Here is a 25052-nt window from a genome sequence, read left to right as displayed (position 1 = left end):
GCCCTTGGGTCTTGGGGATTTGTTGGATTTTAGCCCCTTGAGTTTCTCCAGTATTTTTTCTCTGCTGATATTAATTACCTTATCTTCCTCACTCTTCTTAGCCCCTAAAAGGTACCCTTTATTTCTGTTATGTAACTTGTGTCTTCTCCTGTGAAGACAGGCAAAAAATATTTGTTCAATGTCTCTGCCATTTCCTCATTCCCCATAATAATTTCTCCTTTCTCTGCTTCTAAGGGTTTACTTTAAGTTTACTTTAGCTTACACTCTGTTTTTATATTCTTGGCCAGTTTACTCATTGTATTTTCTTCCCCTTTCCATCAACTTTTTGGCGATCTTTTGCTGCTTTCTAAAACTTTCCCAATGCTCTGACTTTCTACAATTCTTTGCAACGTTATATGCCTTTCTTCTATTCTATTACAAATTTTATTCTTAACCATCTTGGTAAGACATGGATCTTTCTCACTGCATTTTTGTTTTTCAATGGAGTGTATTTTTGGTGAACATGTTGAACCCTTTCTTCAAATGTTTCCCCACTGCTTATTTACCTCCATGAGTCTATTTTCTCAGGCCTCGCACAAGTTGGCACCTATGTGCAGCCACGCAATAAAAGTTAAACATCCTAAGTCCTTACACAACAAAAAGGAAAATATAGGGGATATTGCCTCTATTAATGCAGAACTCACACGGTATTACACCAGGAGTGCCAACTTTTGATGCTTAAATCTCTGGAGTGAACCTGCAACATTCTGACAGAGGCAAGACTGCTGCTCAGCTTCAGCTCATCCAAGAGCATCAATAAACAAGTTTAGATTTTGGATTTCCTTGTTTAAGAGTGTCATCTCTTCATGGGATGGAAGCTGGTAGCCCTCCTGTCCTGCAACCATGTGACCTGACTCTGTTCCTTGCATAACACGCTGTTGGAATTTAGAGGTTTGTTAGCCTACCTCCCATATATGCTGCCGGATTGTTTTTCCCCCTTGTTCAGAGACAAAAGACTAAGAATTAAGCGAGACAATGTAGATACCTTTTGACTTCAAAGAATGTAAATTATATTCATACACAAAGTATTGTTTGATTTGATGGAGGACCGCAAACATCTCAAACAAAACCAAAATACTGCAGATGCTGGAAATAGGAAATAAAAGCCGGAAGTGCTGGCAAAACTCAAGGTCTGGCAGCATCTGAGGAGAGAGAAACAGAGTTAACGTTTCAAGTTGAAAATTACTTCTTCAGAACTGAAGAGATGTAGAAACGCGATGGTTTTCACAACAGCTTGGAACAGGAATCATGTCATGTCTCATCAAAGGCAGCGCATTCTTCCCATCAATTCTGATGAGCTTTTTTTGGTGGCAAGTGGAAGTGGGTAGGGTAGGACTGCCAGGTGGTCCACTTTTTATCCACGGACCACGTAGGTGAGATAAATGTTTGAGAATCGATGTGGTCGAGCATTTCTCCTGTGAATGTTTTCATTGGGTGGGAGGTTCTGCAATGCATTGAAATTAAATTTCAGTATTCAATCGATTCAGAAATCTGGCCTTTCCTCCCATCATCTGCAACCTCCCCAACAATCCTGCGTTACTCCGAATCCCTGACTTTAATCAATTCACCTTTGGTGACTGTGCCTCTTTCCTCGTTCACAATGCTCCTTAAAACCTGCTTCTTTAACCAAGCTTATGGCCATCTGCCCTAACATCCTCATATGTAGCTCAGTGTTGAATTTTATTTGTTAATGCTCCTCTGAAGCGTCTCTTAATGCTTGAGTACCTTAAAGGTAATATACACGTTTTAGCTGTTGCTAATTGTGGATTTTAGGTTACATGATTCTGGCTGCTCTTTTCATCCCGGCCCTCTCCAGGTCCCACCTGCTCACTCGCCACAAAATAATTAGAGATAAACAGGACGATTTATTCTATGTTAGTCCTTCCATCCAGAGGCACCCTACCACTTCCCAATGCAGCATCCAGTTGTTAAAGAATTCCAGGGTTTTGACCTCCACAGCTCTGTCCAGAATCCCTTCCATTGATGTTGATTTTTATGAGTCTGAGAGCCTCCAGATGCAAGTCCTAATTTACCTTTTCTGAGTTTGAAATCATGACCCTTTGTCCTCCACCCACCATTTAAAATAAAGTAATATCTCTGATTTACATTGCCCATGTCATTTACTATTTCTGAAGTCATTGTGCTCAGACTCATCTTTCAAGCTGAGAATCTCAGGTTTCTCCTGTCTCTCTTTTACGGAATGTGTTTGGCAAGGTGGAAATTTATTGCTCGCCCCTAATTGCCCTTGAGAAGGTGGCGGTGAGCCGCCTTCTTAAACTGCTGCAATTCATCTGGGGTTGGTACTCCCTCAGTGCTGTTAATAAGGCGGTTCCAGGACTTTGACCCAGGGACAGTGAGAAATTTCTAAGTCACGATGGTGTGTGACTTGGAGGGGATAGTGATGTTCCCAGGCGTCTGCTGCCCTTGTTCTTCTAGCTGGTAGAAGTCGCCGGTTGGGGAGGTGCTTTCAAAGAAGCCGCAAGGATCAGGCTTGGGCCTCTTCTCTGCCATGTCTCCATTACTGGATTGTCTCTGGTGTGTATTGCTGACCAGAACTGCTCACAGTGTTCAAGGTGCAGTCTAACCAGAGCCTTGTATAAATTAATCACAATCTTTGCCTGTTTATGTAATTGAATCTATGATTGGATTTGTTGATTATTACTTTGCAGTGGTTCAACATGTTGAGTTCCAAGTCTACTAAGGCTCCTTGGGGCCCTCTCCACTTCGTCCTTTGCTATTTGAACACCATTCACAGGGGACATATGTTGCTTATTTTTTTTTCTGTTTTACATGCAGCGGTTCACACTTGATGCCATTAAATTGCATCTGCTCACATATTCAAATCGCTCTGGAATTTCTTATTCTTCAGTCCCTCCTCGTTTGTTACTGTCAGTAAATTTAACTATTTTGCACTAAGATGAGTTTGCAGTGCAGAAAACTATTTGCATTTAAGGATTTCCATTTCAAGTTAAGTTGCAAATTGCTTCTACTGAATTGACAGTCAGGTAGGTAAGTAGCACAGTGACATAACAATTGAGTTCTGACCACAGAATCACACAATTGGTATGGTGCAGAAGGCAGCCCATCATGTCTGCACTGGCTCTCCGAATGAGCAACTCGCCAAATTCCATTCTCCCACTTTCTCCCTGTAACCCTTCACAGACTTTTCAGAAAACTGTCTAATTCCCTTTTGAATGCTTCAATTGTCCCTGCCTTCATCATGCTCTCAGGCAGAGCGTTCCTGACCTGAACCACTCGCTGCTTGAAAAAATTCTTCCTCACATCACTATTGCTTTTTTTTAACTAATAACTTTAAATCTGTGCCCTCTTGTTCTCGGTCCTTTAACAAGTGGAAACATTTTCTCCCTATCTGCTCTGTCTGGACCCTACATGATTTTTAATACCTCCATCAAACATTGCGGTGAAGCAGTCTGGGAAGAATGTCCTGCAGTCAGCATCGTGGTGAAGCAGTCTGGGAACAGTGTCCTGCAGTCAGTTCTTGTTGAAAATAACAAGAGTGACATCACAAGACAGCGTGAGAGAGTGGCGTAGAGATCAGAACCAACGCGAGTGCGGGGAAGCTTCAAAAAGTGAAGTCAGCACAAAGCTGATTGGTGAGTAGTGGGTAAGTGTTTTTCTCCCATTTTTTCTCCAATTTTTCTCCAGTTTAAAATAGATTAAGCTAAGGAAAGGTAAGGGTTCGAGTTTTTATTTAAAGTGCATAAATAATTTAACTTTTTTTACTGCATTTAACTTTTTTCAACTAGATGCATGGCAGGGCACCTCAGTCCCATGTTATGTATCACCTGCAACATGTGGGAAGTCCTAGACATTCCTTGCGGTCTTTGTGCAGGAAGTGCCACCAGCTGCAGCTACTTGAGCTACGAATCTCGGAGCTTGAGTGGCAGCTGGAGGCACTATGGTGCATCCGCAAGGCTGAGAGTTTCGTGGATAGCAAGTTTTTATACGTGGTCACCCCACAGCTTACGGAAGTGCAGACGGAGAGGGAATGGGTGACCATCAGTCAGACGAAAGGTGTCAGGCAGGTAGTCAGGAAATCCCCAGGGTGCATCTTGCTCGAGAACCATTTTTCTGTGTTGGAAAACCGTGAGAGTGACGGTTCCTATGGGGAGTGCAGCCACACTCATGGCACTGTGAGTGGCTCAGCTGCACAGGGGGGGGAGGAAAAAGAGGACAAGAGCATCAGTGGTAGGAGACTCGATAGTAGGGGGAACAGACAGGCGTTTCTGCAGCCATAGACATGACTCCAGGATGGTATGTTGCTTCCCTGGTGCCAGGGTCAAGGATGTAACTGGGCAGGGCATTCTAAAGGGGGAGGGTAAACAGACAGAGATCATGGTACATATTGGTACCAACGACATAGGTAGAAAGAAGGATGAGGTCCTGCAAGCAGAATTTACGCAGCTAGGAAGCAGATTAAAAAACTGGACCTCCAAGGTAGTAATCTCTGGATTACTTCCAGTGTCATGCACTAGTGAGTATAGAAATAGGAGGTTAGTCCAGATGAATATGTGGTGAGGTGGTGCAGGAGGGAGGGCTTTAGATTCCTGGGACATTGGGACCGTTTCTGGGGGGTGGTGGGACCTGTACAAGGTGGATGGGTTGCACCTGAACCAGAATGGGACCAACATCCCTGCAAGTTGGTTTGCTAGTGCTGTTGAGGAGGGTTTAATCTAACTTGGCAGGGGAATGGGGTCCTGAGAGGAGGTTCAGCAGGGTGAGATGCACAGTCAAAATTGGAAGAGAGAGCAAGTGAGTCTGGAAAGCATAGAAATTATAGACCAGTTAAGGCACAAGGGAGTTTGGCAAAGTTGGATGGTGTTTATTTTAATGCAAGGAGTCTGACGAATAAGGCAGATGAGTTGAGGGCACAAATTAACACATGGAAGTATGATGTCATTGCTTTCGCAGAGATGTGGTTGAGAGAAGGGCAGGATTGGCAGCTCAATATTCCAGGATATAGGGTCTACAGGGAAGGAGGTAAAAGAGGAGGGGGTATCGCAATATTGATGAAGGAATCAATTACAGCAGCAAGGAGGGATGACATTTTAGAAGGCTCCTCAAATGAAATCATATGGGTAGAACTTAAAAACAAAAAAGGAGCAATCGCATTGCTGGGAGTGTACTATAGGCCCCCAAACAGTCAGAGAGAAACAGAAGAGCACATCTGCAAATGTAGGCAAATTTCAGAGAAGTGTAAAAATAGTAGGGTAGTAATAGTGGGGGATTACAACTTCCCCAACATTAATTGGGTTAGCCATAGTGTGATAGGTTTGGAGGGAGCGGAATTCTTAAAATGCATCCAGGAGAGCTTTTTAAGCCAGTACGTAGAAGGTCCTACAAGAGAGGGGACGATCCTGGACTTAATTTTAGGGAATGAAGCTAGGCAAGTGGTAGAGGTATCAGTGGGGGAGCATTTTGCAGATGGAGATCATAACTCTGTTAGATTCAAGGTTGTTATGGAAAAGGACAAGGATCGGCCAGAAATCAGAGTTCTAATTTGGGGGAAGGCCGATTTTAATAAGATTAGATATGATTTGGTCAGAGTAGACTGGGAGCAGCTATTTTTAGGTAAATCTGCATCAGAGCACTGGGACACATTCAAGAAGGAAATAGGGAGAGTGCAGGGCCAACATATTGCAGGAAAGATAAAGGGTGGGACCAACAAATCTAGGTAACCCTGGATGTCGAGGGATATACACAATTGGATAAAGAGAAAAAGGGAGGCTTATGGTAGATACTGAGGGCTCAAAACAGTGGAAGCCCTAGAGGAGTACAGAATGTGTAGGGGGGAACTTAAAAAGGAAATTAGGAGAGCAAAAAGGGGGCATGAAAAAACATTGGCAGATAAAATAAAGGAAAATCCAAAGTTATTTTAAAAGTACATTAAGAGTAAGAGAATAACTAGGGAAAGAGTAGGGCCCATTAAGGACCAGAGTGGTAATTTGTGTGTGGAGCCGGAAGACATAGGTAGGGTTCAAAATGAATACTTTGTGTCGGTGTTCACAAGTGAAAGGGACGACCTGGGTATGGAAATCAGGCAGAAGGACTGTGACATAATTAAAGCAATTAGTGTGGAAAGGGAGGAGATTCTAAGTGGTCTGGCAGGCTTAAAAGTAGATAAATTTCCAGGCCCGGATGAAATGTATCCCAGGCTGTTGAGTGAGGCAAGGGAGGAGATAGCAGGGGCACTGGCAATAATTTTCAATACCACAGGAGAGGTGCCAGAGGACTGGAGGATAGCTAATGTGGTACCGTTATTCAAGAAGGGAACTACAAGCCAGTCAGTCTAACCTCAGTGGTGGGGAAACTATTGGAGGCAATTCTGAGGGACAGAATTAATCTACACTTGGAGAGGCAGGGATTACTCAAGGACGTTCAGCATGATTTTGATAAGGGGAGGTCATGTCTGACCAGTTTGATTGAACTTTTCGAAGAGGTGACCAGGTGTGTAGATGAGGGCAATGCATTTGACGTAGCCTACTTGGACTTCAGCAAGGCTTTTGATAAGGTCCTGCATGGGAGACTGATAACAAAGGTAAGAGCCCATGGGATCCAAGGCAATGTGGCAAATTAGATCCAGAATTTGCTGAGTGACAGGAAGCAGAGGATGATGGCCGAAGGGTGTTTTTGTGACTGGATGCCTGTGTTCAGTGGGCTTCCACAGGGATCGGTGTTGGGTCCCTTGCTGTTTGTGGTATATATATAAATGATTCAGACTTGAACGTAGGAGGGTTGCTCAGTAAGTTTGCATATGACACGAAAATTGGCAGGGTGGTAAATAGTGAGGAGGATAGCCTTAGATTATAGGAGGATATAGATGGGTTGGTCAGATGGGCTGATTAGTGGCAAATAGAATTTAATCCGGATAAATGTGAGGTGATGCACCTGGGCAGGACAAACAAGGCACGGGAATACACGATGAATGATAGGACCCTGGAAATCAGAGGGACCTTGGTGTGCACGTCCACCGGTCCCTTAAAGTAGCGGGACAGGTAGATAAGGTGGTTAAGAAGGTATATGGGATACTTGCCCTTATTAGCTGAGGCATAGAATATAAGAGCAGGGAGGTTATGCTGGAACTGTATAAAATGCTGGTTAGGCCACAGCCAGAGTATTGCGTGCAGTTCTGGAATCTGCATTATAGGGAGCATATGATTGCACTAGAGTGCAGAGGAGATTTACCAGGATGCTGCCTGAGCTGGAGAGATTTAGTTATGAGGAGAGTTTGGATAGACTGGGGTTATTTTCCCTGGAGCAGAGGAGATTGATGGGGCATATGATTGAGATGTATAAAATTATGAGGGGCACAGATAGGGTAGACAGGAAGGAACTTTCCCCCTTGGTAAAGGGATCAATAACCGGGGGCATAGATTTAAGGTAAGAGGCAGGAGGTTTAGAGGGGATGTGAGGAAGAATTTTTCGCCCAAAGAGTGGTGGTTATCTGGAACTCACTGCCTGAAAGGGTGGTAGAGGCAGAAACCCTCATAATATTTAAGAAGTGTTTGGAAGTGCACTTTCGATGCCATGGCACACAAGGCTATGAGCTTAGTGCTGGAAAATGGGATTAGAATAGTCAGGTACTTGTTTGACTGGCACAGACTTGATGGGCCGAAGGGCCTTTTAAACTTCTATGACTCAAATCTCCTCTCAGCCTTCTTTTCTCTATTCTTTGCTCTCAGGAAAACTGTCCTAACTTCAAGGCTATTCAGCTGAAAGGTAAAGCTGCTGCTTGTTTCCAGGAGCTGAGGTCTGATTTTAAGTATTGTCTGGCTTTGTGTGGATGGTAAATGATCAGAGCCTGTTTCAGCCGCGGATGCAGGAGCTGTCACCTCCCCTGCTGCGCTCCGCCGCCGCCGCAGTGAGAGGGCGCCGCCACAGAGCGGCAGCAGCGAGCGCCATGAGGTCCCACGTGACCTGATCCGGGATCAAGATGGCGGCGGAGAAGCTGGGCTTCCACGAGATGGGCCTGGAGGAGAGACTGTTACAGGTAGAGAGAGGGGGGGGGGAGTGAGTTACGGGTTGGAGAGACAAAACGTGAAAAGCCAGCGAAGGAGAGAGTGTGACAGAGCCCGGGGGCGGCTGGTTGGGAATGCAGCAGTGAGGTCGAGGGACAGGAATGGAGGGTCTGAGGGGTGGGCCAGCCTGGTCTGAGGGCTGGGGGTGTGGGGATGAGGAGAGGTCAGTCATTCTGGGTCATGAACGCTGAGGACACAGCTGGTGGAAATCCAACTGCAGTTGCTTAGCATGACCCATCACTGTAGAGACCTTACGACATCATATATTACAGTGAGGTACTCTTAACCATCAGCACTGTGAATGTGGCTCGTTTTGTGTAGTGACAGAAAATTGGATGGGACAGACTCCGACAGATTCATGTGCAAAGTCCAGCTGGGGAGTGAAGAGTGGGCGAGTGTGTGGTAGAAGTGGGTGTGGGGTAGAGGTGGGCTGTGAAGGTCAGGACATGCAGGTTGCTTAAAATTTTGACTGACAAAGCAGCTGTATGTTCCACATTCTTCAGGCAATTGCGAACCTCAACTGGGCCAAGCCAACTTTGATCCAAGAAAAAGCCATTCCCTTGGCATTAGAGGGAAAGGATCTCCTGGCCAGAGCGCGTACAGGATCAGGAAAAACTGCGGCATATGCTATCCCCATCATTGAACATCTTCTGAACACCAAAAAGGTAATTAAACTCATGCATTGATTTTATTTGTCTTTGATTTTTAATGTCCAAAGATCGACTAACATGACGAGTTTAATGGGGTCAGTATTTGGGTGGGTTCCATATAATGTCTGCAGGCACTGCGGTCAGATTAGTGGGGTGAGGGAACGCAACTGCAGACTGCACTTGAGACCAAGATTATTTTTTTGATTCCCTCTTTCCCATCTTGGAAATTGCTGAGCCTCATCTTAGCAGCTGACTGAGATCAGCAAATAGTTGCCTTGGAGATTGCCAGAACATTTGTCAATGCTTCCCTTGTATAGCAGATGATGGAGTTTGCATCTACGTTTATTCACCCTCTGCAACATGAATTCCTCATCCTCAGCAGTGCATGGTTGATGGAGGTATAACTGAGTGTGTTCGCTTTTGTGAGTTTGGAATTTGCCCATTTCTGCTGCTGACTGGCAGCAGAGTGGATAACACGTGATGCCGGTGACGAAGCTATATATTTTTTAAAAAAACATTTTGTTTCTCCGTAGTCAACCTGTGAGCAGGCAGTGCGAGCCCTTGTGCTGGTTCCCACTAAAGAGCTGGGCCAGCAAGTACAGCAGATGATCCGACAACTCGCTGCTTGTTGTGTGCGGGATGTTCGAGTGGCTGATGTCTCAGGACAAGCGGATATATCTGCACAGAGGTATGAAATAAGAGGGCATGATCTTGGGCTACTGTTGTCTTTTATATCTCATTGCGTTCACCTTCTTAGAGTATTGATACTCTGTTTCAGGCCCATATTGATGGAAAAGCCTGACATTGTAATTGGAACACCTTCACGTATTCTGCTGCATTTGGAACAGCACACCCTGAACCTGTGCACGTCACTGGAGATGCTCGTGATTGATGAGGCTGATCTGCTCTTCTCCTTTGGGTTTGAAAATGATCTGAAGAACTTGCTTGGGTAAGTCGCTTTTGTCAAACTCTGTTCAAAATCATGAGGGAACTGGACACAGTAGAGAGGGAGAAACTGCTCCTGTTGGCCGAAGGGTTGATAAGCAGAGGACATCGACTTAAGGTGAATGGCAAAAGAACATGAGGAAAATTTTTTACACGACTAGGATCTGGACTGCACTGCCTGCGTGTGTGAAGGAGGTAAATACAACTGTGGCTTTCAGAGTTGGATAATTATCTGAAGAGAAAAGATTTGGAGGGGTATAGGGAAAAGGTCGGTGAGTGGCATTAACTGAGTTGCTCTTGCAGAGAGCTGGCCTGGACATGATGGGATGAATGGCCTCCTTAAGTGCTTTCATCATTCTGCGATTCTATTTTATGGTTGGCTTCCCACCTGCTTTTGTATTTTATTGAAGAGCTGTTAATATCAAATTAGATTTTTGACTTGAAATTTGCCTCCAGTCGAGCAACTTATGTTTGACCTTCGTCTGGGTGGCGGAGACTGTCCCACAGATGAGCGGCAGTAGAATTGTGTGTACCACTCAGTTATGGCATTTGTCGCATCGAAGCATGGGCTGTTGTCCAAAGAGGGCATTTCTTCAGGAACTGCTGGTTGCAGGCCAGTTGGAACAATTGTAAGTGCTGATTTTGGAGCAGTGTACAGGAAGCATGTCACACAGTGTTGAAGGCCGCTGTGGCCCTTGCTTTCTTCTGACAGTTTATTTAACATCAGTGTGCTAAATATGTTCAGTGGCAGCACTTTTGCCAGGAGCGCTGCTCCCTTGTGCAACCTGTGTGAATCGGTGCATTTGCAGTGAGAGGCGTGCAACTTCCTGCAAACTTACTGATCTGAAATGTCTTAGTCCCAGTGTCGACTGGAGTCAAAATTTGTCTGCTGAATGTGTAAATTTCTCAAAGGAGCTCACTACCTGACCTCTTTGTTGCATTCTGCAGATAATTATTACTGTAAGAGTGTTTGTAACATTGAGGCCACTTGGGGTCACTCTTGTGGAACATGGAGTGAATGTCTAACGGGCTTATTCTGTCTGCTTGCAGGCATCTTCCGAAGATTTATCAAGCGTTCTTGATGTCAGCCACGTTTAATGAGGATGTTCAGGCCCTGAAGGAACTGGTGCTTCACAATCCGGTAAGATGGCTTTTCTAGAATCATATGTGAGAAACCCAATGTCAGTTTCGGCTTAGAGGTAGCTCCCTTGCCTTTGAATCATTAAATTGATGGTTCCACCCCCATTCTAGAACCTGAGTGTGTATTCTGGGGGCTTCAGCATGGGACCAAACAGAGTGCTCAAAGCTTCAGATGAGACATTAATCTGAGACCTCATCCGTCTGTTGGAACGTACTTGAAAAGTCCCAATTTCACTTATTCAAAGACAAACAGGCAGCGTTCTCCTGGTGTCTTGTCCAACACTCCTCCCTCAACCAACATGACCCTGAAACAGTAAGCAAGTCTTGAATCTCAAACTGCCTTGGCTGCCAAGTTCACTTAAAGAAGGGTGATTACATTTAAGGAAGTCATTCATTTACTGCGAGACAGTGCGGTGTGTCCAAAAGATACAGAAGATGCTGCATAAATACAAGTTCTTCTTCTGTTGGGTGGATTTTGCAATGTGCCTCAATATTCACGTTTTGGAAATACAGTCTCTCCATGAGGAGTTAAGCTCTGTGTTCTGAATGCAGCTGGTTTTTAACTCATTGTGAATGCAGCAAGAGAAACATTACTAAGCTAAAGCTAGATAAAAATGCTTCGTTCTGGAGTATGTCATTGACAGACAGGCAGATTGTGGTGTGTGCCCTCATTTGTATCTCACTGTTACCTGATATCTTTTACCCATATAGGTGATTCTGAAGCTGCAGGAGTCTCAGCTTCCAGACAACTCCCAACTGACCCAGTACCAAATTAAATGTGAGGAGGAGGAGAAGTTCCTGCTGATTTACACATTACTCAAACTCTCCCTTGTTCGTGGCAAGACCATCATTTTTGTCAATTCCATTGATAGGTGCTACCGGTTGAAACTATTCTTGGAGCAGTTCAGCATTTTGTCATGTGTCCTAAACTCGGAGTTACCAGTGCACTCCAGGTAGGGCGTCTCTTGAATAAATGTGTCGCTGTTTTCTTTGATTTTGTGTGTGTGTGTGCACCCCCTGATCCTCCATGCTCACGTGTCCCTACCAGAGTACACCAAAAAAAAAGTCTCAGCATGGGTAAAAAGACTCACACACACCAAGCACTTGTGAAATGTGAAAAGAGAGACGAATCTGCCTCCACCTATGCCTTCTGATCTGATGAGCTGAATTCCAGGATATATATTTGCAAGGTGTAGCATGCCATGGGCAAGAATTTACTAAGTATATGGGGAGGAGGAGGGATTGCAATGGCCTCCATAGTAAGAGGTGTAGCTGTAGCTGTGGCTGTGGTATGATGTGGAGAGCATTGGAGCTGGGGGAGTATTTTGCCTTGGTCGTGTGCCTGATTTATTGTCTCTCTCCATCAGGTGCCATATCATTGGTCAGTTCAATCAAGGTTTCTATGATTACATAATTGCCACAGATGAACATGTTCTGACGGATGCGACCAGTACAGAGCAGGGAAAAAACAAAAAGAAACACAGTAAAGGAGCAAAGTAAGTATTCTTAATATTATAATAGTTAAGAGATCTGATGTTTTTAAATGAAGGATTACAACTTCCAAATGACCTGAAATTGTTTTTAAAACCCTGGATTTCTGCTGGCTTTGTTACTCCAACTTGGTAGGAGTTTGAGGCTCTCTAACCGGCTTCTCCTCTCTTTGAGCTTGGAGTCTGCTGATTGCATGAGTTTGTTCATCTTTTGGGCATGTCTAGGTCTAAATTGCAGCTAATTGCGGCATGTCAAATGTCAGGCCCTTGGGTTAACTTTACTTTGCCTCTAACACCAACATATAAAACCTGGCTGGCCCCCACCTCATCCTGGAACAAGGCCATCATACTCTATACCTGAGGGAAGGAAGTGATTGGCATTGCATTCTGTGGCCCACTGCTCCATATATAAAAGCCCCTCAGGTTCTTTTCCGAGGAAGTGGTTCATTCGGTATGTCTTCTTGGTTAGAGTGTTTATTCATCTGCATTGTTAACAGGTCTCTCTCCTCTTGTTTCAGAGTGAAGGATCATGAATATGGGGTCTCCCGAGGGGTAGATTTTCAGAATGTGTCGAATGTCATTAACTTTGACTTCCCACTCACAGTGGAGTCGTACATACATCGTGTTGGCAGGTGAGGTGTAATGTGCACTTCTACATCAGGCATCTTTCCCATTTTCTGTCAGTCTCTTGTTTTGTCCCCTCTTTACTAGTATCACCTTGTGAACTAACAGATCTCAGTGACATGGATCACCTGGATGCTTCAATCCTACAAGGGAGTATCCATCCGTCTGGTTTTGTTTTTTTTATAAGTACTGAGATTGATAATGAGCTATATCTCAAAACGCTAATTTTCATTTCCATTTGCTCTCTCAGGACAGCCCGTGCAGATAACCAGGGTACGGCGTTAACGTTGGTGTCTCATACGGAATTGCCACTGCTACAAAATGTAGAGGAAGCATTAACTGGAGGTTTGTACAGGAACCATGTATCTTTTTTGCTCCATGTTGCTGTCTGAAATGCTGTGCGCGCTGTTTGGTCATAGTTTGTGAAACAGAAAGGCGTCTGTGTTTGGAGTTCCCTGTGCATGGCTTTGTCACTCAAGGCCTCTGATATCTAGGTGAAAGGACTGATCAGAAACCACATCTTCATCGAGGGTAGAACTGTCAGTTCTCGTTCTCTATCTCACTCACTCTCTCGCTCTCTTTCTCTCTCTTTCCCTGGCACCTCCACTTGAGAGCCATTTTGCATCTCCAGTGGTATTGAATCCTTATGCAAAGGGGAATGACGTCACGTTCATGGGAACCCTAACATAGTGGCCATTTTACTGGACAAGTAATTCAGGGGCCTGGACTAATGCTGCAGAGACAGAAGGTCAATTCCAACCAAGGCAGCTCATGGAATTTAAATTAAATTGATTTAAAAAAAAAACCTGGGATAAAAATTTAGTGTTAGTAATGGTGACCATGAAATGACTGGATTGTCATATAAATTCATTTGGTCCACTCATGTCCTTCAGGGAAGAAAGTCTGCTGTCCTTAGCCTGTCTGGCCTACATGTGACACCAGATCCACAGCAATGTGATTGAAATGACCCAGCGAGCCACCCAGTTGTTTCAAACTGTTCAGAAAAGTTGATTAAGAATAAAAACCAACGGACAACCTGGCATTGACCAAGGCCTGGAAATGACAAAGGCACAGCTTGATAGATGAAAGGGATGATCAGAAGTGAAATCTTAGTTACAGTGGGGAGAAGTGTGAAGTGCATTCAGTGCTTTCTCACCTTGACCCTGCCAAATGTTCCTCGCTAACAGTATACCTGCAAGTTCCCCTCTAAACCACACACCGTCCTGACTTGGAACCACACTGCCTTTGCTTCACTGTAGTTGGGTCAAAATCCTGGAACTCCTTTCTAACAGCACTGTGGGTATATCTACACCACAGGGACTGCAGCGACTCAAGAAGGAGGCTCACTCAAGGGCATTTAGGGTTGAGCAACGAATGTTGACCTCGCCACTGATGTTCGCATGCCATGAAGGTGTAGAAAATGCAGTGTTTGAGTCATGTCAGAACTAAAAGTACATTCCTCATTTCCATTTTCTGTGCATGAAAGTGGTTGAGCGACGAGTCACATTTTAGCCGTTTTCAGGCCATACCAAGCTCTGCACATGTTCCTGTGAAATGTACAGCATCTCTCTGGTCAGCCTGTGCCAGTTACTGGAAATAATGGATTGGGAGGGGATGTGGCACCTACTATTTATCCTGCTGGATTAAAAACCTATTTGCCGCAACTGCCTGGATGGTAAAAATAAGACATTGTGTACAAGGTTGCAGCACAAGTCCTACCATGAATGCGCCATCCTCACTCCTTCCACTGTTAGCCCCAGGCACGATCTCCTCTTGTGTTTCCTCCTCCTCCTCCATCATGGAAAAAAGTTTCTCTCACTATCCAGTAACGCAATGGATGTGATCTTTCAGCAGCTGTTTGGTAATTGTTTTATGTTGAGTCATTGTTTTATGTTCAATATTTTGCATCTACAGATAATTTGGACTGTGCTTTGAAACCCTACCAGTTCCGCATGGAGGAGATTGAGGGCTTCCGCTATCGGTGTAAGGTATGGCGATCCCGGAGGGTGTGGAACTTGCTGGTTCCTGTTACGTTCCTTTTCCAGTCTCTCAGGTTTAAGATTTTCATATTTAATATTTATGCACTTAAACCATATGAATTCAGAGCTGTACTCTTCCGAATATTAAAATGCAGCTGATACTGCAAAGCAGTCTGAGGAATGTATGTATTGCTCTTGTGTTCTGAGAGGCAGTGATAATCCCTGCAGAAAATTGTGAGGGCAAGATACCATTGTTAGTCTGTGGCTCATTGAAAATCAATGCCACAGGCTGGAGACCAGTTTCAGAAATTTCTGTAGAGCTGTTAGAGGTAAAAGGGCAATATTTCATTCATATCCCACCTGAGGAAAAAGAAAAGCTTGCATTTCTGTTGTGCCTTTCAAGACTGTTGGATGTCCAAAAGCATTTGGGAGCCAATTAAGTACTTCCTGAAATTAAGTCACTTCTGGTGTACAAAGTGTGACAGCTATTTGCATGCACAAAAATCCCACAATGTGAGAATAACCAGAATTTGTTTTACTGGGGTTGATGGAGGGATAAACGTTAGCCAGGACAATGGGGAGAACTTCCCTGCTCTTAAGCAATGCCCCAATTTTAGAATCCTCAGTTTTGTTTTCAAATCCCTCCACATCCTTTCTGCCCCCTTTTGTAAGTCCCGCTGCCTGGTAACCATCTGAGATCGCTACACTGCTCTTGACCATCTGATTTTAATCACTCCATCATTGGCCCTCTGGCCTCTGTCTTGGCCCTAAATTCCCTCCCTAAACCTTTCCACCTCTTTTCCCCCTCTTTCCTCCTTAAAACCTAACTCTTTGGTAAAACTTTTGGTCATGTGCCCTAATATCTCTTCTGTGATTCAACATTAAATTTTGTTTGATAATTGAAGCTGTGAAGCGCATTGGGATGTTTTATTATGTTAAAGGCACAATGTAAATATAAGTTGTTCTTTGAAGGAAGGTTCTGGCATTCACGTTGAGATTTGATTCAGGGATATTGTATTTGCCCGTGCTGTTAGTGTTAATGTATTTACATCTCTTGGCAGGATGCCATGCGTTCAGTTACAAAACAATCGATTAAAGAGGCTCGGCTCAAAGAAATCAAACAGGAGCTGCTCAACTCCGAGAAATTGAAGGTGAGGAACAGTGGTGCTCTCTTCAACCTCTGAAACACTGAAATAACTGAAATAGTAGTCTGCATAACATCGAGAAGAAGCTCCAGGAAAAGTAAAGTTGAGGGTTAAGCTAGTTTATTAAAATAATTGTGTTTTTTGTAGTGTTTTTCAATGACCTGGGTATTCTGTTTTTGAAGACCTATTTTGAGGACAATCCCAGAGACCTTCATTTGTTGCGACACGATAATCCTCTGCACCCAGCTATTGTGAAGCCGCATATGAAGAACGTACCGGATTACCTGAGTGAGTAACATGTGCAATGACCTACAGTGTATGTATGGGCATGCAGTGTCCTGTGGTATGTGGATTCCACTGGAGTGAAGACATTGTCACTCCAGAATATAGAACTGTTCAGAGTGATCTGTGCTGGAGTGTACAGATGCCATTTACGTGTGATATGCACTGAAATGAAGGCACAGAAGCTGTGCAGCCTACCAGTAAAGAGAATATTTAAGGGTTAATTTTTTTTACACCTTCATTGCCAGCACATGCTGGAAGCGTAGACTGTCAAATTACACAGACCCTGTGTGTGATTTTTTTTTCTCTTTCATTTATTAAATCCTGGCCATAGTGGTCCCCAGGTCTTTGATGCATGGACCTGGGGGGCATGAGCATCTCACAGTTTAAAACTTGTCTAAACCTGGAAAACTCTGAGATAATCTACTTAATGAAATCCACTTCACTCGACTTGTGTGGAGACAGCTTATTAATTGACCAGAGCATCCATTCTCTCACTTTAATAGCCTGGGGATTATTGCACTCATTTCAATGGCCGGCTCAGTCTCAAGGTCATGACTCTTGATTGCTTTGCAGATGATTCTCAACCACCCCAAGTCTAATTTTGTACCATGTCAGCCTTGGCACGAGACTGGACATTGCGACTGCAGAGGCACAACTGAGAGTGAAAATAAATCTGTGGACAGAAAGCAAGTTCAGTATGCTCTTTAGAAATAAAGTCAGGATGAACTTAAAATAAAAAGAGACAAAATGCAGGGGAAAAGAAAGTCAGAACAAGCAGAGATAATCTGTATCTTTTCTGAGTATTTTATCAGTACTCCACATCGGATGTACCTTACCGAATCTATCAAAATGTAGATACCTGCAATGTAATTCTACAGTTACTCATGCAATGCATGTGCCAGGTGGAACATACTCTATCTACCCTATGTTGTAATAAGTTAGGTTGGCAGTTTTTTTGTTTCATAAACGTTGGGGCAGAAGAGAATGCAAAAAAATCTGTTTAGCTATTTGACTTGGAAGGTGAAGTGTGACTCATCTAGAATTATGTCTGAGTCATATAAAATCAACAGTGTTGAGACAAATTGGACCAGTCAGTTGGATAGACACAGGAATGGCAAATCAATTTCAGTGTAAGAAGATGATTCAGAGTAACTGAATTGAAGGAAGGCAAACCCTATTAGCAGCTAAGGTGGAGGATTTGTGCTAAGTTCCTATGCTGTTGGAGAAAGAAGAATATTGCCGGCTTGGATTGAATAGTGGTGTTCTGCGAGTGCAGATTAGTTTTAAGAGTTCAGGAGCATTTCCTCAGGAGACTAAATGGGTGTCCGCGTTGGGTTGAGGAGCAAGCATTTTTTATGAACACAGAATAAAGACCTTGCCTTTATGTAGCACCTTTCGCAACCTCAGGACATCCCAAAGTGTTTCAGGGGCAATGTAGTATTTAAAATGAAGTCACTTGTAATATAGGGAAGCAACCAATTTATGTTAAGAAGGGTTTGCAGGTAGGTGAACCTGCACCTCCTCTCTTAGACTTTTAACTCTCAGGTTAAGCCTGACCCCGTCTTGGTGGAGAAAATAGTCAAGGCTTACAGCTCTTTTTAACAGTCTATAGTAACATGGATGAACTTAGAAACATGAGTACCCTGCTGCCCTGAAGTTAAACCAGTACTATACTTACAAACTCTGGCATAACTTTGAAGCTGCAGTCACCCTGTTAAACCTTGAAAAGTTGCTGCTGCTACTGCTGCTAAATGCACGCTTGTTAAAAAGTACAAAAATCACTCCTGTGACAATGATTGCCACATCCCTCCCATTTTTGATTATCTTCTCATATACTGCAACTATCTCAGCTCCTGGGTCGTCCATTAACATATGAAGGTGTTTCAATGGGGAAGATTCTGGTTAATTGGCATCATCAGATTGGTGAAGTCAATTTCGCTTCAATGACACTTTGTGTGATTAGCATTTATGAGGAATGTGTCAATTTGCTCTGCATGGATAATATCCAGTTTTCTTTTGGCCAGTTCACCTGTTTAGCTATCTTCTCAAATGAAATTAAGAATGCTTCAACATCCCTTTCCCCAAATTTTGGAAGAGCCTGTACAAAATTAAACACTTCCCTGGATTCTGATCTGGAAATAAGTCCTGCCTCACTGACTGATGACTCACTAAGCTAAAATTCTCAGTTTCTCTCTTTTTCTTTCCTCCTTTTCTAACCTCACCATTTCTTATTCCCTTTCTTGTTGTCTTTCTCTCTCCTGCCTTTCTGCCTGTACCCTTTGAAATGCTCTTTTTCCTTTTCTTTTTCTTCTGCCTCTCGTTCCAATTTTTTTATTTGCAACTGAATTTGAGCCCATTCCAATGAACCAACCGGCTTGGTCTCTCGGGTGTTCCTTCCAGTTTCAAATGCTGTGCCACCTCTTCGATTATCTCTGCCTTCCTAGCTTTAGCAGGAAATCCTGCTCATAATTTACTTGCAATTCAATTAACCTGGCTTTTGGGGTCCTTTGTAAAATCGTCAGGGACATCTCTTCCACTGTAGCAATGCTTTAGCAGTTTCCAGTGCCATCTTAGTTTTGATAGTTCAGACCTAATTTCCTTTTGGCTTTTATTACTTACTAAATCTACACCCAAATCATTGTTGTCTTTTGTTCCAAAATATCCCGAACCCGATCCCCCAAACTTTGTCACAACTCACTGGGGATGGTGCGCTGTAATATCAAGCCCCACTGTTCTCCAAGCCACAAGAAATGTGAAAAGTTTGATCAAACCACCAGATTGCACCAATTCTGCCTAACTGTTTAATTTAGGTTAACCGAATACAAGTACCAGGTTTGTAAACTTAAATAATTGTCTATTGAATGAATTGTCTTTAACTAGTGGCAAAAGAAAGAAATATAAGTTGCTAACTTCTAACACTATAACTTAAACTCTATCTCTTCTTAAATCCCTACACACACACACACACACACACACACACACCCCCACGACACACAAAACATGGATTTTAAGGGTGGGATAAAACAGTTCAAAAGCACCAACCCGGGGTAGTGGATTCGATGGATTGATTTTGATCGATGTCTTCCAAATTCCTTTCAGTTCTCGTTGATGAAATGAGGTGGTCTTCCAGCACGTTCAGTATTTAGTTCACTGGTTGAGAACTTGCTTTTCTATGTCCCTAAGTGTTTCCCCCTTTTCCTTTTCACACGGGTTATTAAAGACTTTATAGAGATATGAGAGAGAGATTTTTAGATGTTTTCCCTTTGCAAGCCAGGAGCTTTTTACTGTGGAATTACTGGCCCACACACAGGAGAAAGAGGTTTTATGTCTTGTTCCTTTCAGGTTAGGCGCTTTCTGCACTGCTGTCACACAAAACCCTGGTCACCTGGTCAGGAGCCAATTAAAATGCTGTTGCCAGGCAGCTCCCTTGGTCCAGGATTCCTTTCCGGCACTCTGCTCCAGGACTGCAACATTGTGTATATATCTCATCCTGTCCCAGTGGACATGTCTTTCAACCTGCAGGCATTGTAATTTTACCACAGTCCAACAGAAAATGAGAAGATACGTTCTTACCAACAGTCCAACAGAAATAAAAATATATGTTGATTATAACTAGCGCATCGAGGAAGTCAGTTATCGTGCTTATACCTGTTTTTCAAGTTACTTTTTAGGTCCAGTTCTCTTTCGAATGGCCTTTTTTTTGCAGGACCTTCTTTTGGGCTTTCAAATGTTGTCGTCTTTTAATTTGAAAGCGTTGTTGCGACCCCCCCCCCCCCCCCACTTCAAATCACTGATGTTCCGACTCCTCTGAGTATCAGTCACTTAGAAACCAATTTCTCCTGTTCTTGTTGAGCCAAGACTTCACATGTTAACTTTGGTTGTTAGCTTTTAAACGTCAGCTTCTTTTAAGTTGAATGCATTCTTGCTGAAGGACTGGCTGTAGGTTCCACAAACAGAAATAAGATCAATGACCAGTTAATTAGTTTTAGTGATGTCAGTTGAGGAATACAGATTAGCTGGGATATGGAAAATTTGTTCGCTGAATACTGGCATGAAATTGTTCACGTTCATCTGAGAGGGTCTTGGTTTAACATCTTATCAAAGACAGTAACAGTGTAGCACTCGCTCATTACTGCACTGCTGAGTCATTTTGATTATATGCTGAAATCTCTGGTCTGGAACTTGAAACCATGACTTTCGTACCTGGCAAGAGTGCCAATCACGAAGTAAAGGGTGCCGATTAATCTAAATCCGAGATCAGTTCCTACCTGCAGCTGTTTGTGCCTCTTGTTGCATTCATGAAGCTGGAAAAGTAATATTTTAATTAAATTTGTTGTCTGCTTTCGGTGGTAAGAACGTTAAAGTGACTTTATTTTAATCCTGCCAGTTCCCCGATCACTACGAGGAGTCGCTAACCCCCTCATCAGCAAGAAAAAAAGGTGGAGGAGAAAGGCCCTGGAAAGAAATACACAGAAAAAAATTAAGGTGAGAGAATAATGAGGAACCTAAGAGACAACTTTAGTGACCTACTGTTTTCTTACTGGGAAAACGTTCTTCTGTTCTTCATCACCTCTACTATACCCTCTTGCTACAACCTGTTAGGTTCTTTACCACACTTGTAACCCATGTAATGTAACTTAAATGTGCTAGGTCCGAGTAGAGCACAGCTGCGTTGTGAAATTATCGCACGATATTGTCCACATAGCTTATTGTCTTTGACGTTGTAACATATACGTAAAGTGGGTGGTTTGGGTAGAGAAGAGTGGGGAGCAGGAGGATTCGTTAACCAGCATGCACTACAGTCTCTGGAAATCTGAAATAAAAACAGAAAATGCTGAATATATTCGGCAGGTCTGGCCACATCCGTGATGAAATAGACAGAAGTAACATTTCAGACTTCTTGTTCTGATGAGAAGTTACCAACCTGAAATATGAACTCTGTTTTTCTCGGCTAGCTCTACTGAGTATTTTAAGAATTTTCTATTTTAATTTCAAAAAATGCAGGCATGGACAGCTAATGTGAATGAAGGGCTATCTTCCTGCATAAGAAAGTCAGAGCCCAAGAGTCAAGACAGGAAGGGGCTGTCTGACTCCATGTTACCGTCCAACACACATGATTTGCAAAGCATATGTTAGTTGCAGATGAGATACAGCAAATCTTCCCATAATTTTGGTTGTTACAAGGCAAGTGTGTATGAAAGTGCACTGTAAAGATTATCTGCCTGGAACGCTTGATTGTTTGCCTTGAGATGTGTCCTCACATGATTTACAAGAGCAGGAGCAGGCCACTCAGCCCCATGAGCCTGCTCTGTCAATTGAGAAGATCATGGTCGATCTGATTGTAACTTCAACTCCACATTTACACCTACTCCTAACCTTTCATCCTTTTGCTTATCAAGAATCTATCTAACTCTGCCTTAAAAATATTCAAAGACTGCTTCCACTGCCTTTTGAGGAAGGGAGTTCCAAAGACTTGTACCGACTGAGAGAAAAAAATTCTCCTCATTTCTGTCTTAAATAGGTGACCCCTTATTTTTAAATAATGACTTCTAGTTCTCAATTCTCCCACAAGCGGAAACATGCTGTCCACATCCACCCCGTTAAGACCCCTCAGGATCTGATATATTTCAATCAAGGTGCCTCTTACTTTTTATAAGCCCTAGCCTGTCCAACCTTTCCTCATAAGACAAACCTCCCCTTCCAGGTATAGTCGAGTAAACCTTCTCTGAAATACTTCCAATGTATCTGCATCCTTTTTTAAATAAGGAGACTAATACTGTACACGGTACTCCAGATGTGGCCTCTCCAAAGCCATGTATAACTGAAGCCTAATCTCTCTACTTTTGTATTCAATTCCCCTTGCAATAAACAATAGCATTCCATTGACTTCCCTAATTACTTGTTGTACCTATACCTTATGCAATTCATGCACAAAAACACCCAGACCCCTCTGCATCTCAGAGCTTTGCAATCTCTCACCATTGAGATAATATGCTTCTTTTAAATTCTTCCTGCCAAAATGGACAATTTCACATTTCCCCACATTGTACTCCATTTTCCAGATCTTTGCCCACTCATTTAACCTATCTATGTTGCTTTGTAGCCTCCTTATGCCCTCTTCACAAGTTACTTTCCTATCCTTGTGTCATCATCAAATTTAGCAAACACACCTTCAGTCCCTTCATCCAAGTCATTTATATAAATTGTAAAAAGTTGAGACCCCCAGTACTGCTCCCTTTGGCACACTATTTGTTACATCTTGCCAACCAAAACATAACCCATTTATGCCTCCTCTGTTTGTTGTTAGCTAGCCAATCTTTGATTCATGCCAATATGTCACCCCCTACACCATGAACTTTTATTTTCTGCAGTAACCTTTGATGTGGCACCTTATCAAATGTCTTCTGGAAATCTACATACAGTACATCCCTTTACCCACAACACGCGTTACTTCTTCAAAGAACTCCAATGAATTGGTTAAGCATGATTTCCCTTCCACAAAACCATGTTGACTCTGCCTGAATTTTTCCAAGTGCCCTGCTATAACATGTTTAATAATAGCTTCCTGTTTTTTGTCTCCCTTTTTGAATAAATGAGTTGCATTCGCTGTTTTCCAATCTAATCGACCCTTATCCGAATCTAGTGGGTTTTGAAAAATTAAAATCTCAACGCATCAACTATCTCACGAGCCACTTCTTTTAAGACCCTAGCATGAAGTCCTTCAGGACCCGGGATGTCAGTCTGCAGATTGAATAATTTGCACAGTACCACTTCCCTGGTGATTGTAATTTTGTTAAGTTCCTCCCTCCCTTTCATTTGCTGATTTACAGCTATTTCTGGGATTTTATTTGTATTCTCTTGTGAATACCAATGCAAAATACCTGTTCAATTCACCTGCCATCTCCTTATTTTCTATTATTAAGTCCCAGACTCACTTTGTACAGGACCAAGCAACTTTGTTAGCTCTTTTCCTTTTTAAATAGCTATAGAAACTCTTAGTAGCTGTCCTTATATCTCTAGCTAGCTTTCTCTCGTTCTCCAAATTTTCCCTCCTTATTAATCTTTATTTAATCATTGTTTGCTGTTTTTTATGTTCTGTCCAATCTGCCACCCATCCTTGTGCAATTATATGCTTTTTCTTTAAATTTGATACTATCATTAACTTTTTTGGTTAACCACGGATGATGGGTCCTCCCCTTGGAATTTTTCTTTCGCATTGGAATGTATCTATTCTGTGTATTCTGAAATATCCCCTTAAATGTCTGCCACCTCATGTCTATTGACCTATCCCTTAACCTAATTTGCCAGTTCACTTTACCAGCTCTGCTTTCATGCCCTCGTAATTGCCTTTATTTTAAGTTTAAAATACTCGCCTTGGACCCACTCTTCTCTCCCTCAAATGGAATGTAAAATTCAATCATAGGATGAAGTGATGAGATTTAACTTAATTTACCTTGTACATCAGCATCTAAGGCGATGCAGACATAAGAAATAGAAGCAGCAGCAAGTCACACCACCTGTCAAGCCACCACCACCATTCAGTAATATTGTGGCTGAACTTCTACATTAATTTCATCTTCCCTTCAAAGTAAGCTTTATTTTTCAAATGAATGTCCTTAATCCATTTGAGAAACCACCTGATGATTAATTAGTCACAAGTGACCAGTAATTGATATTCCATTTAGCTCTCAGGAGCAAATGCTGGACTTCATGCGACCCTTTCTGGTTAGATGCTTGCCATGTCAATGAATGTTACCAGTTGATGACATCTGGTTTTATCCAAGGCAATTGAGAGGACAAAAATGAAAGATGGTGGATTGTGCTGTTTGCGTTATGGAAGATCAGTATAAAGGTGATTGTTTTTCCTTTTTAGCCAAACATGAAACAGAACCCACTCAAGCATTTCACGTACAAAGGGAAGAAGGCGGCCAAGAGGGCTAGTTAAAGCAGAGCCTGAGACCACAAAGAAGAAGATTCAACTTTGCAGAATCAGAGACTGTTGTATCTATGTGCCTTATATTTGGGCCCAGCTGAGGTCCTGATACACTTGGAGGAGTCTAAAATTGACAGCGAGGCAATGGTGCAATTTGTATTTCTCCAGTTTGAGTCACTGTTGTTAGTGGCCTTGATTGAAATGTTTGTCCATTTATGTGGAGACGTGAGCTTTCCATACATAGTAAATTCTTGTAATTTTACACTTCAATGATGCAGTTGAGTTTAGGCCTTATTTAGTCTATTCCCCAAATAGACCAGTTTTAAACTGTTGCCCTTGCTGGCTCAGTAAGTGACCCATGGCATTTTTAATTATCTCTGCCCCTGTCCTCTCCCATCCCGCTCCCAACAATAAATGCCACACATAAATACAATTGCTTTTTGTTTTTAATTGGTTAGACTTGAATACATTCCAGATTGCTGTGTTTGTTCGCTTTTCTCATGTTGTATAAACTGAGGGTGGACTTTTTTCTATGGCTTCCTGCACAAAGAAAATCCTATTCAAATTTCACAAAACAAGTTCAAGAACAGAAAATCCAGGAACAGAGTCACCCTGTCTGTGGGCTCTTTATCTTCCCTGTTGTTTTGGTTTCCAACTAAATTATTTAAATTTAATGCCCTTTCAAACACATGGTTGCATAAAAGATTGTGCTTTACTTATGAAGAGGTAAATTATAAGTTCTAAATAAAGTAAAATTCCAATAAAAATACTTTTAAATAAAAA

General features: G+C 42.7%; 1 protein-coding gene across 1 annotated transcript; it reads left to right on the top strand.

The window, feature by feature from the left end:
- The first annotated feature begins 7944 nt into the window (after nt 1–7944).
- On the top strand, nt 7945–25052 carry ddx56 (DEAD (Asp-Glu-Ala-Asp) box helicase 56). The gene is made up of 14 exons (XM_078565502.1): nt 7945–8050; nt 8582–8743; nt 9262–9416; nt 9507–9677; nt 10724–10814; nt 11525–11766; nt 12181–12309; nt 12822–12935; nt 13178–13272; nt 14842–14915; nt 15968–16057; nt 16234–16339; nt 20724–20821; nt 24210–25052. Exons 1-14 carry the CDS (start codon nt 7994–7996, stop codon nt 24279–24281), a joined length of 1656 nt encoding a protein of 551 aa, XP_078421628.1. The 5' UTR covers nt 7945–7993; the 3' UTR covers nt 24282–25052.

The sequence above is a fragment of the Cetorhinus maximus genome, chromosome 20 (assembly GCF_964194155.1).
Source record: "Cetorhinus maximus chromosome 20, sCetMax3.hap1.1, whole genome shotgun sequence".
NCBI classification, from domain to species: Eukaryota; Metazoa; Chordata; class Chondrichthyes; order Lamniformes; family Cetorhinidae; genus Cetorhinus; species Cetorhinus maximus.
This window is presented reverse-complemented; position numbering and strand designations above follow the sequence as displayed.